The sequence below is a fragment of the Sparus aurata genome, chromosome 5 (genome assembly GCF_900880675.1).
Source record: "Sparus aurata chromosome 5, fSpaAur1.1, whole genome shotgun sequence".
Lineage (NCBI taxonomy): Eukaryota > Metazoa > Chordata > Actinopteri > Spariformes > Sparidae > Sparus > Sparus aurata.
In genome coordinates, this window is record NC_044191.1 from 9249427 (window position 1) to 9261970 (window position 12544).

At 39.8% G+C, this 12544-nt stretch overlaps 1 protein-coding gene across 1 annotated transcript; it reads right to left on the bottom strand.

The window, feature by feature from the left end:
• Nucleotides 1-3063: 3063 nt before the first annotated feature.
• On the bottom strand, nucleotides 3064-12073 carry vps33a (VPS33A core subunit of CORVET and HOPS complexes). Its single transcript, XM_030417993.1, has 13 exons — nucleotides 11916-12073; nucleotides 11492-11557; nucleotides 10884-11011; nucleotides 10590-10776; nucleotides 9607-9723; nucleotides 9313-9487; nucleotides 9004-9197; nucleotides 8106-8232; nucleotides 7743-7810; nucleotides 7391-7528; nucleotides 6219-6356; nucleotides 5960-6128; nucleotides 3064-4589 (listed from the first exon to the last, which is right to left on the bottom strand). Exons 1-13 carry the CDS (start codon nucleotides 12015-12017, stop codon nucleotides 4396-4398), a joined length of 1803 nt encoding a protein of 600 aa, XP_030273853.1. The 5' UTR covers nucleotides 12018-12073; the 3' UTR covers nucleotides 3064-4395.
• Nucleotides 12074-12544: the final 471 nt, after the last annotated feature.

Genomic DNA, 12544 nt, shown 5'->3' on the forward strand with positions numbered 1-12544 from the left:
TTTGGAGGATGGCACTCTCACTTCCATGCAAAATTTAAGTTTTGACTAAAATTGGGGCAAACATTAGTGGCGGACCACTTTAATATCTTCCATTCCTAACCCTTTATGTAATAATACTAGAAATCAGGGCTGCTGATAGTCTTCCTTTCACCCATGACATATCCAAAACTCCCCCAGCAGATTTTTTTTTAAAGATGAAAGATTCTTTTAGGCTTTCAATGACCCACGGCCCAGGACAACTGACCCTATGTTCGTCCCCTGTTGTCAGCCCTGCTAATAATAGCGATAGAAAATGCTCAGGTGTTACTTGTATCATTAACAATAGATCTGTTTGTTATTTACTGTACACCTTTGCATTTCCCACTGTAACCTGTCAGAATGTCTTCTGTGTCGATGAAAAAGGCTTTCTGACATTTGTGTTCCTTTCCAGATCCCGATCTCTGTCTATCATGAGTTTTGTTAAAAACATATGTATTTGTGGGGGCATTTTATGCCAGTTACAGCCAGCAGATAACAGACAGATAACAGGAAACATGGAGAGAAAGTGATGCAACAAAGGATGCAAACCAGACTCAAACTGGGGACACTGCTTTTTATGGCTGGCTTCTTAACCTACAAGCCACAAGGGGACCCACATGTTGGTTATTTGACCAAACACCCATTTATTTAGTGATATGCACATCATCATTTTAAATAATAAATAAGAACTCTACAAGACAGGGCCTCAGGATTAGGTCATTATTCAGGTGTCACTTTAAGGCCAACATCATTTCTGATATAGGTTGATATGTTGGTGCACAGTAAATCCGGAGCATTCAGGCCCTCTAAGAGCCTGGGGCCCCTGGGGCAGTTGTCGGCTTTGTCCCCCTGGTGATACATCTTTCACACAAGATCCCATCAGCAGGGATAGTTTTGCTTCACTAATTTGTTCTATAATAGAGAAACAGATCCCCCTGATTTTTTCACTGCTGATTTGCTTTTTTTTCCCCACAAACATTTGTGGTCAAACATTATATGTGCTTCTCAAGGGATAAAAACAACTGCAAAGCTTTATCATTGAAGAATTCACAATACTGATTTTGAATGCTACATGTTCACACATTTACAGCTTCATCAAAGTCATTTTGCAACTCATATCAGATATCACAGCTTCTAGATTGCACATTTAACACGGTCAACAAACACATCCGTTGCAAGCTGGCTTGTTTAAAATGGGCTCCTCTGTAAAGTTGCTCTATAATCCGGCAACACCCTGTTAATTATCTAAAAAATAAAATGCACATAAGCACGGAGCTCTATTGTAGAGTGTGACTCAAATAAGGATGCAAACATGATCACTCCAGCTGTTATTGTTGTCGCTGTGCGGAGACATTAATGATTTAAAGGAACTGCATTGACCACAAATCCCAAAGAGGTGCGCCTGATCGACTCCATTAGTCCAAGAACAAGCTCGTTCTCCAACAGTCGGTTCCCTTTTTTACTTTCCCACCATGAAAAAAGTGGTCCATCTAGCAAGCAGCAAAGCGCCGAACAGCACCGTGTAGCTGAAGAGAACAAATTTGAGGATTTCCCTGAATGTACGGAGGCAGCGGATGAAAAGTGGATCCAGATCCACAGGGTCCTGTTGCGTCTTCTGCCTGCGACCAGGTTGAGTCAGGTGTCGCATGTTCTCACCTCGACCCATTCTGCAAACATACGTTGAAATTTAAAACAGAATACAAAAGCACTAAATAGAACATTCTCTCATAATTTTGATATTTTTCATATTATTCTAATATTCCCTTCCCTTTATGTGTTCAAGTTTGTTACTGTATTGTCATTGGAGGTGCACAGTGATTTGTTCCCTGCCTTGTACAAGCTGAGGAGGCTGAACTGCCACAACACCACTGTTAATAATTTATCTGTAAATTGCACTAAATGGATTCAGTATTGATCTGCTTTGTACACTCACAAACAACACAGACTTTTGGGACATGTTCCACAATGTTTCAAACTGTTGATTCTTTTAGGTGAGATGCTGAATACATTAATTCATGTTGTTGCTGAAGTAGTTAGTCTTTGGGCTGCCGAAGTTCTGACCAAACTCCCATAACAACCATGTTGGATTGAGAATACATCCATGCCATTTAAATAGACAGTTTTGTTATTTCTCGCAGTTAAGAAGAAATGGCAGTATCTAAAATGTGCTAATACCTTGTCCTGGGAAAGGTTTAATTGACTTAAACTGAACTAAACAGGAAAGAAAATCAAACATCTGTAATAAAGATCTTAAACCAATCATACCTTGGTGTTGTTGGACAGGAGCTGATCAGCAAGTGGGCTCCTGTGCTTCCAGCCTTGAAGTCCAAGTTGGTGTGTGCTGCCTTAAGCGTTTCAAGCCCTTATGACGGAGGAGGAGCCACAAGCAAGAACTGATCACAAGGATCTGAATCCCCTGGGATCGATCTAATGGGAGTTTAAGTCTTCAGTGCACCTGCTCCTCAAACAAAAAAAATAAAAGGTAGAGTAAGATTTTTGCCATCAATCATACATTTAGTATTTTTGATGAATTAAATCAAAGAAGTTCAAGTTTTCTTGCTAAAAAAAATTATAAAAAATGAAGGAAATAAGCATAGACTTAACAGAGCTACTTCACCAAACTATCCGAGTGCTGTCAGCAGGTCTCCTCGTGTTCATAGTGTAAGGCACGGAGACGATATTGACTGAAACAGAGATCAAACACCCTCCTGCCGCACAGTTATCCTCTACCGGAACATGGAGCAAATGGCCTCCTAATTCAATCAGTGTCCTGTGCTGTCAAATCATGTGCTGCCAAGGGCTGAGCTCTCGAGACAGCACAGGGCCATTACCGGCTGATCGGGAGGCCTGTTACAGCGCTAATTGCTCCTTCAGAGAGCTGGACCACTGCCGACTGATACACTACGATCCCTGCCTTTCATCTGATCTCCCTGATTACAATCGGCCAAGCCTTTCTGAAATTATCCGCTATGCAATAGGCAAAATGTCTTCCCACATGACTGTGTAGTTTCAGTTGCAGTACTGAAGAAAACTGCCGACAAAGCCTTCAAAAAACTGTGGAAGTGCATCTTTAATCTTCTCATACATGATATCATCACAGACATCCCAAAGGTTTTAATCATACATACATACATACATATATATACAGTAGCTTCATAGTAGAGAGGACAGAGAGATGCAGGATAAACAGTAGCATTAAACCAGCGTTAAGTTATATTGTCTGGGTGCAAATAAAGGACTGTAAAAAAGGAAAGGTACCCTGTGGAGTTGTCGTTTTTTGACTTTTGCACATGGGTCGGCATTTTGTTAATAGGGAAGCACTAAGCGGTCAAACATATTATTTCCTCGGTTGTCCCATGATTACAGATTAAACTATTTGTTTTCTTGAGATCACAAGTTATTTGTTTCATTAGCGGGGAATAACAACTGTTGTATTCCAGAGATAATGAGGACATTTTCTCGAGCCCTCAAGGAAACAAACTTTGTTTATGTCATTATCATGAGATAACAAATGTTTTCCCAAAATAACAAGATAACCTATCACGAGAAGACAACTTCATAAGATTCACAAGAGTAGACCATTACATACACAGCGCTCTGTGGGGTGCATTATGGGAGTCTCAAAGCAAACCACATGAACTTTAATTTTTTTTTTTTTGCCACTCCTTAATATGACATTTCATCTTAAATAAGTTGCTACACTTTTTAAGATGCATTGTATGCCTGCTGGCATGGTACTCCTGTGTGATTCAAATAAATATCAAGCTATAAGGAGTAAGACGAATCACCCTTCTGTTTTCTTGTGACAGCAGATTAAGTTCTCTTGTTATCTTGGGATAACAAAGCTTGTTTTCTCGAGAACAACATTTGTTATCCTGTGAAAATGGCATAAATAACTTGTGATCTTGAGAAAACAAACAAATTTGGTAAAACAGAAATGGAAAACGGAGGAAATAATATGCTCGACACACACCGTTTTGGGCTTCCGTATGTTTACGCATGAGGCTGCAGGTGACACTTTACTGCTCGGGTCTCTTACTATTCCACTGATCAACGCTTGTTGGTGGTGCTGTGCAGGGAGGTGAAGGAAAGCGCCAGCATAAGCAAGCCAGAAAAAAACATGGCTATAACAAGGCACACTTAAATAATAAAAAAAAATGGTTTGCAAATGTGATAAAGAGGGAAATTAATTTGAGTCAGTCGCACTTTGTTGACAAGAAAACTCCACTGGGCACCTTTAAAGAGCCTGTGGATGTTTAACCAGCACAGACATCAATGAAACACCTGCAGTACACTGACATGGACATAACAAAACAGCAGCTGAGGTCCTTCCGACAGATGGGGCGTTTGATGTGGCCAGGTGTGCGTGCAGGTGACTCAGGGGGCCTGGGACTCCGGTCGGTCCATGAGGGATTTGATCCAAGTTGTCCCGTTTAGGAGTTTTGTGGTGGCTATAATATACTCCATCCCGCTATCTTCCATTTGAGAGAGGAAACGAAGAGCGGCTATTTCTGCGTACGACACTCCACCGAGGAAGAACACCAGCGTTGTTCTGTTCTCCCCCTGCTGGCCTGCATGACAGTACAAGAGGATGCATGTCACCCAAACAAAATCTCACACCAAAAATAATTATTTTTTGAAAATGTTGTTACATGTTTTCTTTTGTTATTTGCACTCTGTTCATATTATATATCCAAAATACACTGGCCATGAGAGAATTCATTTCAAGGTTTATTTTCTCAAGACACTTTTAACCCTTGTGATCGGAAATTAAAATGTATTACCACACACTACCACACCAGGGGAATTATGCTTTCGTCGTCATCATCATCGTCATCATCATCATTATCATCACTACCATCCTCACTACCATCATCAACCTCATCATCATCATCATCACCATCTTTCAAATGTCTGACATGATATTTGCCTTATGACACTTCTCTCACTGTATGAGACCACATTGGTTCTCCGTTGTTGGAAGAACTTTAGAAAAATGAATAAAGATATTGCTGAGGGAACAGGGGGAATGGGAAGTGGGACAAAGAATCTTTTTTTCTTAAGTTTTTATTTTATTTCTGTTTCTCTTAGTTGGTAAATGATCAATTAACTGTTCTTACTTTCTTAAGAAGTAGATGGGGACTTGATTTAATTTTCTTTAAAACAACAACAAAAAAAACTGCTCATCTGGTGTAACACTCATTTTCGGAAGCCTAGAGGTCCAAAACTGATTTGAAAAGGCTTGATTGCACCCTAGATGTCAGTCAAGCCAGTGAACCCACTTCAAATGGGATGCTAATGCTTTTAGCTTAGCAGCTACAGTGAAGATTTCACCTGACTTTCCATCGCCATGGGGTGAGTAGGTAATGACTGAATTTTCACTTTTCGGGGAACTTTCCTTTGACAAAATACAACTGAATATAAAAGAGGGCCACTTTCCTTCTGCTAAAGCACCATGTTTTGAAATGTGAAAACACTAATTTAGCCATCGCACTCCCCCCCAGATTAGACTCCTTTATTATCACCTTTTAAAATCCAGTGTAAAGGCAGGCATGTTGAAACAAGTCAACTGTGTCTAATGCCCAAACTCACAGTTCTAATTAGCACATTTCAAATTGAGTGTATAATCAAATTCATTATTCATATCAGTGTAACACCTCCTCCTGCCAGTACGATGACATGGAGGAAAACTGAGGGAAAGCACAGTATGTTGTTATCTAGCTGTCTCTTCAACACAGACTCAGAGAAAAGCCACAAACACTGACGGTGCTTCTGTGGCATTGTCAGCTTTGTGCCATCAATCTGCTGCCGTTCAGCATTTGACTCAACAGAGACAAAGCCTGGGCCTTATCTACACGTAGCAGGCAGGCAGGTCGTTTACTTTTACTCTGTTTAGTGAGCAGCAGGGCAAACAGCAGGCCCAGTTTGTATTGGTCCTTACGTTTCTTATGAAGCCCGGCAGGCAGCTGTTGTCGCTCCTCGAAGTGTGGGCCAGGAAGCATCTTCAGCACCTCTTCGATGCTACGCCACCCGGGCCTAGCCAAGACCTGAGTCAGACGTATGCTCAGTGGAGCATAGCCGCTGTACACATAGGAGATGTCGTTGGGGTTCTGCAGGATCAGGAAACACACAGTTAAAGAGCTCAAAACGGCAAATGAACATGGATTTAATCCTCGAAGATCTTTCTGTAAATCTTGTACCTGTTCATTGGCATCTTCCATCCACAGTTTAAGGGTTTTCCTAATAGTGGGGTAGTTATTTCTGGAGCTCATCTGTGGCTTCAGAAGACCTGCCTTCTCTAGGTTGTTCAATGTGAGCATGTGTTCGTAACCGTAGGTCTGCACATAAGACAAAAAAAATGCATTATTAAAAAATAAATAAATAAATCATTCAATTGATACAACTGCAGCAATTCTCAAAGGTGAGTAGTAACAAGTTACATTTACACCATTACATGTATTTGAGAAACTTCTTCTTTTCTGAGTTTCATTATTTCTACTCTGTTACATTTTGATATAATCATCTACTTATTAATTTATGCACTGCTTTATGCATTTAAGAAGCTGGTCCCAGGTAATCTGTTATCATACCACACCCACGCCTCCACATGACTCTGTTCAAAGCAAGATAACGGCTGAAACTACAGCAGCGGTGGGGCTTTCAAATGGTGCTGATCACTAACATTTACAGACGAATTAACAGTGCACTGTGCAGCCAGCAGTGGTTGGGTGAAGTCAGTTTCTTTCATGTGGACATGACCAATATAATGTTTCAATCACTGACTGTCTTCAGGTCAAAGTGAAGAAGTGAACACGCTTCTATTTAAACAGACAATGATGACACAGCACAGCATTATCTTCTAAAAATAAATCACTTAGATTTAACCACTCTGATCTTATTGTCTTCCAGTGGGGCTCACACCTGATCTTGTCCTGGTGTGTATGTGGCACTGTGGCAGGTTATCTAAACAGGCGATGATGATTTATAGTTTCACTAGAAATAAGTACAGGTGTATGTTCTCTTCTTTGCCTTGCCTTTATCCGAGGAAGACCATCGGCAGTAGAAAAAATTCTAGTCATACCCACAACTAAACATAACATCAAGTAGACTTTTTCTCTTGGTTTTATTTCTTTTTTGTTACTCTCTACTCAAGTTGTTTCAGTAAGTACTTTTGATTGACTCTTACTTCTGATTTTGAAAAGTAACAGTACCTTTGATTGAGCACAGTTTTTATCTACTCTACCCACCTCTGGTAATTCTTGGGTAAATGTACCATCATTTTCTTCTACTTTTTTTTTTTGATGTAGCAGGAATGTACAGAAACAGAGAAGACACCACCACTGAAAACATATCTTCATGTCTCTGACTCTACCTGGAGAATCTCCCTCTTGTAGTGGTCCAGCACCTTCTGCTTGAGGCCATTGTTGCACACTGACTGCATACACACCAGACGTAGTATCTTGATCAGTGGATCCTTTTGGGCGATGCAGTCTTCAATGTATGTGTTCACCTGGACATACAACATACATAAAGTACAGTATATAAATCAATTTGTATAACGTCTTATTTAAATCAGTACCAGGTTTAATAAGGCATTTCCACTGTGAGGAATTCAGTAAACATTATTAAAACATATCAAACCACAGTGTATATATGCACATATTTATGGGAGAATCATTTTTATGACAGATTAGCTTTGGAAAAAGTAGATAGTTGAAGAACACCTTGTCTGTGTCGACCCCAGTCATAAATTCCTGCTCCACTGTTAGATTATCAAAGAAGGCCTCAGATGCTGAAACAAAATACATTAGTTAGACTTAATCACATTATAATAAACATAAAGATGACACCTTAAACATACAAAGCTATAACAAAAGAGAAAAAACGGGATTCTACAGTCCTGAAAACCATGGACTAAAAAATAAAAGATATAAGAAAAGGCTTTATAAAAATGTTATTTATGTTCACTACGTGTTACTTTTTGAAAACTAAAGATAGTGTGTAGGATTATGAAATGATGAAAATATGGTGTGAGAATCAATCCAAAATGATAGCAGTATGATACACAAATGATTTTATTTACTCACTAGTGATGTCTTTGATCAGCTCTGCTATAGAGGTGTGGTTAGCGAGTGAGCTTCTTGCCGCCTGCATGTGAGGCAACTGAGACACAAACTGCTTTATTTCTCCCACGGTTTTGGCATTGTGGCGTTCCTAAAAGACAAAAAATATCACTTTACAAGCTGAGCTATTAATGGGTTTGGTATTGCTGCACAGAAACAGAACAGAACTGGAATGACTGAATCCAACTTAATTACTACAAAAGGTCAATCACACAGCACACCATAAATTATATTTAGATGACAAATTAGATGGCAGGCAATTCAAATTTGTCAGAAAAAAAAGATTAGGAAGGTGTTTCTAGTTATTAGTTATTCCCATCTAAATAAAACTACTTTAACTGGGTTTCAATATACACAAGTTCACTTCTGACCAAACCCTGAAAATACACACATAATTCAGTTCTTGAACACCTTCCACATGTCAAGCACCTTTCCATTACTTTAGTCACTGAAAAAATAGTTAAATGTTCACCGCTTTTAGAACACTATCTTCATTTTGCTCATAAACAATCTCTTCTAATGTAGTTTGTATTGCAATCAATGTGGCTGATGTCTGAGCTGATGAGATAATGGTAATGTTTGGCCTTGATAAGCAATCTACTTGAACATTTAGCACTTTACCTATCTCTAGGTGATTGCCATCACTTCCCCAATCTAATGGATTTCTGTTAAAACCTTTGTGGTAAAATGCCACAGAGATTATGATCAGATCAGATCAGCCGGGCTATCTGGAAGTGATCTCTTGTAGCCGAAGTACCAGGCATTACAACTACATTTGTACATGTTTTAACACAAAGATTATACTGTAATCATTTTAGAGCAGGCAACTATGCTAGACCGACATAGATGAGGCAAGATCAACCTCAAAGGCAGCTGAAATGATTTTGGCCTTCTTGCTGAGGGCTGCTCCAACAGCGTTGAAATTTTTGTCCCGTATTTCTGCGTAAAGTTCCTCTGCTGAGTTGAGCTGTAACTTCTTGGGCTCTGTGGGTAGATCTTTACTGGCTTCACCTTGCTTCTTCTGTGCAAACTTCTCAGGGGGCAACTTGACATAACCTGTGATTAAAAACAAGGAAAATAAGACAGTCAAGAAACGCATAAATGCATGCATGTAATTATAGAAATGCAATAACATCAGACTAACACGGGAGTCAAAAAGATTAATTCCGACCGTTAGTGATTCCATAGATCTCATCAATGAGACCCTCGTAGGTGAGCTGCGTGGCCAGAGGGGTGAGCAGGTCAACATTACGGTCCAGGAGGAGCAGAGTATCAAACACGGGCAGGATCTGGTTCTGACTGCCGGCAAACTCCCTCTTCATCCTCAGCATCATGTTGGCGACATGCTGAGCACAAGCAGAGGATATCTTTCTCAAACAAATGAAATCATCTGGCTGCTGTTGAACCTTTGTCCATGTGCAATTAGCATTTGTTTTTCACACAAAATGGCTAGCACCATACTCACCCGTGCACATTCTCCTTTCCCATATATCTGTGGAATGGTGCCATACAGTGCCTGTAAGGTCATGAGGCCTTTGGCTGTGTGGTAAAGGCTTGTTTGGTCGTTTTCTAAGTAGCACTCCTGTAAGAGACAAAAAAAAGTGTAAGATGTAAAGTAAGAAATACACCATAGCGAATACATAAATATTTCTTTACAATTATGTTTAAATATTGGTTGAATTGTTTTTATATAATTTATAGCAAAACATGGCCTTATTCAAACAGCAGGTGAATCAGACATGTTTGATCATTCAGTCAGACTGCCCACACTGTTATTTGCAATGATCAGATCTGATTTGTGTCTCCAGACATCACCAACCTATCTGCAGGAGTTATTGTGGTCACAACACTGGCATCAGTAAGTATGTATGCTGGTGACGGGCTTTCCAACGCAGAAACGAGAAAAAATTCCACCTTCCATTACTCTGGATTTAACCCTGTCTCCTAGTGGATTATTATTTGTTGCATACTTATGTTTGGGTGAAACATATTCACTGTCTGGATGATGTTTGGAGACAGCTTTTCCTTGAGTGAATGAAACACTACATTTATATACATAAAGGTTTAGGCAACAAAAGCACTTTGCTTGAGGTTACACAGAAATTTCAGTCAAATCAGTAAAAAAAACTCATATGTCTCAAGTCACTTGTAAAAATACACCACAATCTTTCTCTAGCCTTAGCTTGGTGCTGCTAGTGCCTAAACATGACCATAACCACGGCAGGTATGTTACTTAACAAATTAAACTGCCTTCAAAAGTGGCTTGGATCCAGTTACAAAAATCCAATTTCAAATGTTTTGCTGTCCAAACTTCCTAAAATCACTCTGGGCATAATCTGGGTAAGATAAAAGAGATTTGGCCTGGCAGTCTGAACAAAGTCGAAGACATTTTGATCAGAGAGCAGCAGAGTGGTTGATACATATCTGGGATGTATAAGCTGAACACACCCTAAAAGCACTTTCATATTCCATGGACAGCAGGTCCCCATCGTAGGGAATCAGGTCCAGGATGTACTCGTCGATGTTGATGAAAGAGCCCAGCACGCCCAGCTCCTTCAGCCGCTGCTCACACAGCATGCTCCGCCGAGGCACAAACAATATGTGGAAGTCTCGTGACAAATGCATCTTGTCCTCACTGAAAGGTGCATAATGCAAGAAATAGGTGTTAAATGGACAAAAGGATCTCAAAATACTTGACTGCATTACACTGTAACTGTACTTCAGGGGATATGTAAACCACACCTGAATACATTCTCAGCAATGATGTCCATGAGCTCCAGCCGGGGGCGAACAAAGAAAATGATATTTTTGACATCCGCAGAGGGGAGCCTCCCACTCTTGAGGGTGAACATCTTTTCCACTTCATGTTCCTTAAAAACAGTTATAAACACGTGTTTGATGTTGATAAACAATAAACCTGAATTTTATCAAATATGATACATTGCTGTCCCTTTGACACCAGATACTTCATCTAGGTAGGGCTGCAACTTAACAATCATTTTCATTGTTGATTATACTGTTGATTATTTTCCCGATCAATCGATTAGTTAGATGGACTATTAAATGTCAGAAAATGGTGAAAATGTTTGTCAGTGTTTCCAAAATCCCAAGATGACGTCCTTAAATGTCTTTTTTGGTCCACATCCAAAATATTATCAGTTTACTGTAATAGAGAAGAAAATAAACCTAAAATATCACATTTAAGAAGCTGGAATCATAGAATTGAACTATTTTATTAGATGATCAAAATAGTTGACAACTAATCGATTAATAGTTGCAGCTTTACATCTGGTCCTAGTATATAGGGTTACTTTACTCTGCAAACTGGAGACTGCACAGAAAGCACTTACCTTCAGTAGAGAGTACTGCGCTATCAGTCCAAAAGGTCCCGTCAGATATTCATCCCAAACTATAGCCTAAAGAGCAAAGACACATTTAGTTGTGTGTATCAATAGCAAGACCTGAGAAATGATCTGCAGGCGGAAATGTTTCAGTGTTACCTGTGATTTAGCGATTAGCTAACAGGTCCAATGATAAACTGAAATGGAGCTACTTAAAGGATAAATATGTAACACGCTGATACGCCTGCAGCTATTTTGTCAGAAGATGTAGTGATTGAATATATCCCTTTACACGGCCTTTATGTTTTTTGCAAGACACTGACAGCTCCATGATAACACTGAGGCTTAAAGAGGCTAGCTAGCTTAACTGTCAGCTCCATGGATATGCTAACTGTCGCTGCTTCGGCCAGGCACATGTTGGTGTGCTCATTACCTTGCTTCCGGCACACTTGTCCAAAAACTCTCGAAGCTCTTTTCGTGCTGCTTCTCTCAAAATGTTTAAATTAACTCTCCCGTACGACAGGTGGGAGGCCATCTTTCTGTGTCAGCAACACAACACAAATCAGGTGACCACAGCGGCGGCACTCTGTCACGTGACCAAAGAACATTCAATATCAAGATAGTTCACTCACTTTGTTAAACGCTAAAAGCTAATCTTTTCTCGCGTGTGAGAAAACTTCCTGTCCGTTAGTCGGAACCATAGACACATAAACGTTTCTATATCCATCGCCTGGACATCTTGCACATGTCTAAAGTTATCACAGACACCGGTAACTTCCTAGCTAACAGACTAGCCTCAAACTGTGGCTTACAGCTTATAAATGTTGCGCATGCGTTCAGAGTGTTCGTTAAACAACTCTGCTAAAGCCAAATTTGTGAAATATCTGCTCCTCATATGCATGCGATATTGAATACTGAATTTTGCGATTGATTGTATTTAAACATTTCTGTGTTGACAACATGTGTCAGCGGTGATTTTCAACCATTATTTGGATGTTATTAATGTGGGACGTGAATACGGAAGTAGGAGGGGATTAAACTCTTGTTTCACCCGTAGTCTTT

What these genes read in the sequence shown, in the direction of transcription:
- vps33a (XM_030417993.1), bottom strand. Translation starts at nt 12,017, where the DNA reads ATGGCCTCCCACCTGTCGTACGGGAGAGTTAATTTAAACATTTTGAGA. An exon ending in ATTGCTGAGAATGTATTCAG is followed by an intron (nt 10,777 to 10,883) that starts GTGTGGTTTACA and finishes TGCACCTTTCAG; the next exon opens with TGAGGACAAGATGCATTTGT. An exon ending in TCATTTCAGCTGCCTTTGAG is followed by an intron (nt 8,233 to 9,003) that starts GTTGATCTTGCC and finishes TTTGTCTTTTAG; the next exon opens with GAACGCCACAATGCCAAAAC.